Genomic DNA, 5,040 nt, shown 5'->3' with positions numbered 1-5,040 from the left:
CAAATTTTTTTGACCTTTTTCGGAATCTTAGCCTTCCACATAGCTTCCAACAATTTGATGGTATTGATTGACCATGCCATGTCTTTGGCGTTAGACACCAAGTTAGACACACTTGCAACCAAGAACACACCGTTTGGATTTAGTTTCCAATGGAAATCGTCAGGTCCATATTGTTCGGGGCAATGCCATCCAAAAACACTTTTAGCTCCCTTAATTGTAGAACAAAAGCCGTAGGAGTACCATTTGTGGCGGCATGGATGAAATTCGGGCTCAAAGTAGTCAAACCATCAATAGAAAAGAGAACATTAACATTCCAAGAAAAGGCACCATTGTTCCAAGAAATGACATCACTAACCTTGCAAAGTTTATTGGTTGAAAGATCGAACAAATGCGGAAAGGAATCGCGAAGAGTTTGATCGTCCAACCAACAACTATGCCAAAAAAGAAGGTTTTTTCTTTATCCACCTCCCTATGGGGGTCACCCCCAGCGAAAATACCATTTTACCCCTGCTTCGGAAATGCATTTCCGAAATATTTTTTTTTCTAAATTTTTTCAGACTTCGGAAGTGCATTTCCGAAAAAATCCCAAAAATTGGAATTTTGATTAATTCGGAGATGCATCTCCGAAAAAACAAAAAAAATCTAAAAATTCCAAAAATTAATTTTAGAATATGAATTAATTTATATATTATAAATTTGATATAATTTATGAGTAATAAATAATAATAATTATATATTTTGATATAATTTATTAGTTATGAATAATAATTATTATATATTTCTATTCTGATTCATATTTTAAAATTTAAAATAATTTTAATTAAAAAAATTAAAATAATTTCACTTACAAAATGAGTTATAATTTTTTATTTATATATTTATATATTTATAATAATCATTATGTATTTACAAAAAAAATTAAAAAAATGAGTGTTTTAATTTATATATTTATATAATAATTATAATAATTATTATATATTTATAAAAATTATTATATATTTATATATTTATATAATAATTATTATATATTAATTATAAATATATTTATATATTTATATAATAATTATAAAAATTAAAGAAATGAGTGTTTTAATTTATAATAATTATTATATATTTATATATTTATATATTTATATATTAATTATTATATATTTATATATTATATATTTATATATTTCACTTACAAAATTAATAATTATTATTATATATTTATATATTTCTATTCTGATTCATAATTAAAAATGAGATAATTTTTTATTTAGTTTAAAAAAATTAAAAAAAGATTTTGTCTTAATTTTATTTAATGAATAAATTTTATATTTAATTCTATATAATTCAAAATTTACTTATGGAATTAAAATGTTTTTGATTTATATAAGTTAGTAAAATAATTTTTAACTTTCAAATAGTTTAGGATGTTTTGATTCACCTTGATTTTATTGATTCACCTTGATTTTATTGATTCACCTTCATTTTATTGATTCACCTTGATTTTATACCTATTAATTGTATTGATTCACCTTGATTTTAATTTTTTTAATAATTATTAATTATTTCGGAAGTGTATATCCGAAACATTCCAAGACCAATTTGGTCTTGGAATATTTCGGAAGTTCATTTCCGAATTCTTCCAAGGGGGGTGCGTTCGGAGATGAACTTCCGAAAACACCACATTTTCTGAAAAGTAACTTTATTTCGGAGATGCATCTCCGAAATCAATATTTTATATTAAAAAAAACACGTTTTCGGAGATACATTTCCGAAAACACTTTTTTTAACAAAAAAAGTACCTTTTCGGAAATGAACTTCCGAAACAAGGGGTAGTGTGGTAAATTCACCAGAGGTGGGCAAGAAGGTTAGGAGGTGGGTGAAGAAATTTTCAAAAAGAATGTTATTTCCTTTTTAAAGATCACATTTGACCCAATCATTAAAGCCTTCGACGGAATCCTCCTCTTTAAAATCATTAAGGATGATATCTCTCCACCAACTAGAATCGTCCCGATTTAAAACTTCCCCGCAAGAGGCTAGCACTTTGATTTTCGGATTTTGATATCTCAAGAGAAGAAATCTACTCCAAATGGCTTTATCCTCCTTCAAAATTCTCCACTTGAATTTGAGAAGAAGGGATCTATTTATATCACCAACATCTCTAATACATATCCCACCTTTCTCCTTAGGTTTGCAAACATTCTCCCACTTCACCCAATGAATACTTCTTTTATTCGCATTCCCATTTCACAAGAAATTACTAAGAAGGCCTCTAATCTCTTGGATAACTTTGCTCGGAGCTTTAAAGAAAGAAAGAGTGAAGATTGGAATAGCGTGAAGCACCGAACCAATAAGAGTTACCCTTCCGCCTAGGGAAATATTTCTTCCCTTCCACGCCGACAATCTTGATTTGATGTTAGTAACCACATCCTTCCACACTCTCCTCTTGTTAGCACCTTCTCCAACCCAAACACCAAGAAATTTAAATTGGAATCTTTTTGCAAGATAGGAAAGAATTTTCCGAGATAGAAAGCCACTCTCCAATATGAATACCGAAAAAGTTGCTTTTGTGAAAATTGATTTTCAAACCGAGAACAAGTTCAAAGCCTCTCAACAACACTTTAATGTTCCAAAGATTATCACATGTAGGATCTCCAATAATTACGGTGTCATTCGCAAATTGAAGAATATCCACATAATCTTATTCTCCATATTTGAACGGTTTAAAGTCCCCTACCTCCACCGATTTCTTCATGAGAACACTAAAACCTTCCATAGCAATGACAAAGAGAACAGGAGAAATCGGATCACCTTGACATAAACCTTTTTGAACTTTAAATTCTTTGGTAGCACTACCGTTCACCAAAACGGACACGTGTCTAGTGAAGATACAAGATTCCATCCATTTCAACCATCTCTTCCCGAACCCCATTCTTCCCATAATCCACCTAACATAATTCCAAGAAATAGAATCGTAAGCCTTTTCAAAATCCACTTTGAGTACAAGACACCCCCTCTTTTTTCTTTTTGCCCAATTAAGAATCTCATTTACCATTAGAACCCCATCCATCATGCTCCTTCCTGGAACAAAAGCGGTTTGATTAGAAGAAACCAATTTATCCTAAACACCTCTCATTCTAGCCGCCAAAATCTTCGCTAGAATTTTATAAATGCTCCCCACTAAACAAATAGGGCGATACTCGGACAAGTCTTGCGGATTCTTCTTTTTAGGAATAAGCGGAAGGAAATAAGAAGTGATGGCTTTGACAAGCGTACCTTTTAAGTGGAAATCATTGCATAACTTCATCAAATCATCATTAAGAAGAAGCCAAAATATTTTAAAGAATTCCAAAGAATAACCATCCGGACCCAGACTTTTGTTCCCGTCGCACGACCAAATAGCATCCTTGACCTCTTCTCTGGAAAAAGGTTTTTCTAGATCCAAGGAGTCTCCAATCGATAAAGCATTCAAATTAATCCCATGTGGCTCCGGTCTAAAGCATGCCTCTTCTTTAAAGAATCCTTCAAAGTGCTTAAATATAAAGTCTTTAATCTCCGTGACCTCTTCCATCCTTCCCCTCCTAGTCTCGATTGAGCATAAAGCATTCCTTCTTCTTCTATCTTTTAAGGAATTATGAAAGAAACGTGTGTTATCATCCCCTTCGAAAAGCCAAAGTTATCTCGATTTAAGTCTAAGAAGCCCTTATTTTTTGTTTAAGTTTTCCCAAAAGTCCTCCGCCACTTTCAACCTTTTCTTAACCACCTCTTCCAGAGCATTACCTGCAAAATGAATAAACAAGTTATCTAAAGAATGCATCTCTTTCACGTCTTTGTCAATTTTGAGGTCTATCCACCCATAGACCGATTTGTTCCACCAAGAGATCCGACTTTTGAGAGTTTTCAACTTTTCAACCAAGCAATAATCTCCCCTCCCTTTAACAACCATTTTGCTCCACTCCTCTTCCACAAAACTATCAAACTCTTCATGCTTGAACCACAAGTTATTAAACTTGAACGGCTTAGGGCCCCAATCCTTTCTATTGTCTTTCAACCAAATGGGAGTGTGATCGGACACATCCCTCTCGCCTATATGTTGCCCATCCACCTTCCAATCTTCAATAAAACTCTCCAAAAGTAGGAATCTATCAAGCCTACTCATCGCCTTCCCATTACTTTTGAACCAAGTAAACATGCCACCTATAGCAGGAAGATCCACCAAGTCCATTTCCTCTATGAACTCGTTGAAGAAATTTATCTCCCTACAATTTCCGCTATTAGGAACTCCAATTCTTTCACCTAAAGGAGATATAGCGTTGAAATCACCACCAATGCACCAAGATCCTTCAATGTTATTGTTCTTGAACTCACATATTTTTTTCCAAGTTCTCCTTCTAGTAACTTTGTCACAAGAGGCGTAAACATTTACAAAGTAGATAAGTTTACCCTCCTTCTCCATACATAGTCCAAGAAATCCTTCGCCTCTAAAACTAAAGTTTAGAGAGAAGAATTCTTTTTTCCACATGGTAAGAATACCACCCGAAGCTCCATTAGCATCCAAATAGGACCATTCAACATTGAAGTCTCCCCACATCTCTTTAACTAGATTCAATCCTATTCCACTTAGTTTTGTTTCTTGAATGAAGCAAAGATCATGTCTCTTTGAATTAGAAATATGGCTCTCTTGCGCTTAGCCTGATTCCCACCACCATGCAAGTTATACATTAGAATTATCATGAGGATACACCATTTTGAGTCCCCTTTGCCGCCTTCTCCCCGTTATGATCCCTCAATTCCATTTCCTTCAAACTTTTGATCGGATCAAAGTTGTCAGAAATACTAATGATCCCCAACCTTGACATATAGTTCCATAGCCCCTCCGAAGCATTGTTGCACACACCATTTGCTCCTCTTCTATTGCAATTCCTGATGTCAGAACTAGAAATGGACTCACAAGTTAAAGGAGGACCTCGTGAAAGATAATTCTGCTTGGCATAAAGATTTCTTTGGTTGGTGAATTGGATTTCTGTATTCTGTTGAGTTTCCTTCCCTTGT

The 5,040-nt window shown here is 33.4% G+C and overlaps 1 protein-coding gene across 1 annotated transcript; it reads right to left on the bottom strand.

Moving 5' to 3' along the window:
- Positions 1–2,689: 2,689 nt before the first annotated feature.
- LOC131636918 (uncharacterized) lies at positions 2,690–4,579 on the bottom strand. Its single transcript, XM_058907502.1, has 3 exons — positions 3,769–4,579; positions 3,265–3,648; positions 2,690–3,069 (listed from the first exon to the last, which is right to left on the bottom strand). The coding sequence occupies exons 1-3, from the start codon at positions 4,577–4,579 to the stop codon at positions 2,690–2,692; spliced, it is 1,575 nt and encodes a 524-aa protein (XP_058763485.1).
- Between the last annotated feature and the right edge of the window lie 461 nt (positions 4,580–5,040).

The sequence above is a fragment of the Vicia villosa genome, unplaced genomic scaffold (genome assembly GCF_029867415.1).
Source record: "Vicia villosa cultivar HV-30 ecotype Madison, WI unplaced genomic scaffold, Vvil1.0 ctg.001861F_1_1, whole genome shotgun sequence".
Classification (NCBI taxonomy): Eukaryota; Viridiplantae; Streptophyta; class Magnoliopsida; order Fabales; family Fabaceae; genus Vicia; species Vicia villosa.
This window is presented reverse-complemented; position numbering and strand designations above follow the sequence as displayed.

Coding starts and splice junctions, on each gene's coding strand:
- LOC131636918 (XM_058907502.1), bottom strand. CDS start 4,579: ATGTGGGGAGACTTCAATGTTGAATGGTCCTATTTGGATGCTAATGGA. Junction 3,649..3,768: donor CTTGTTTATTCATTTTGCAG/GTAATGCTCTGG, acceptor GGCTTTTCGAAG/GGGATGATAACACACGTTTC. Junction 3,070..3,264: donor CAATGATTTCCACTTAAAAG/GTACGCTTGTCA, acceptor CTTTTGTTCCAG/GAAGGAGCATGATGGATGGG.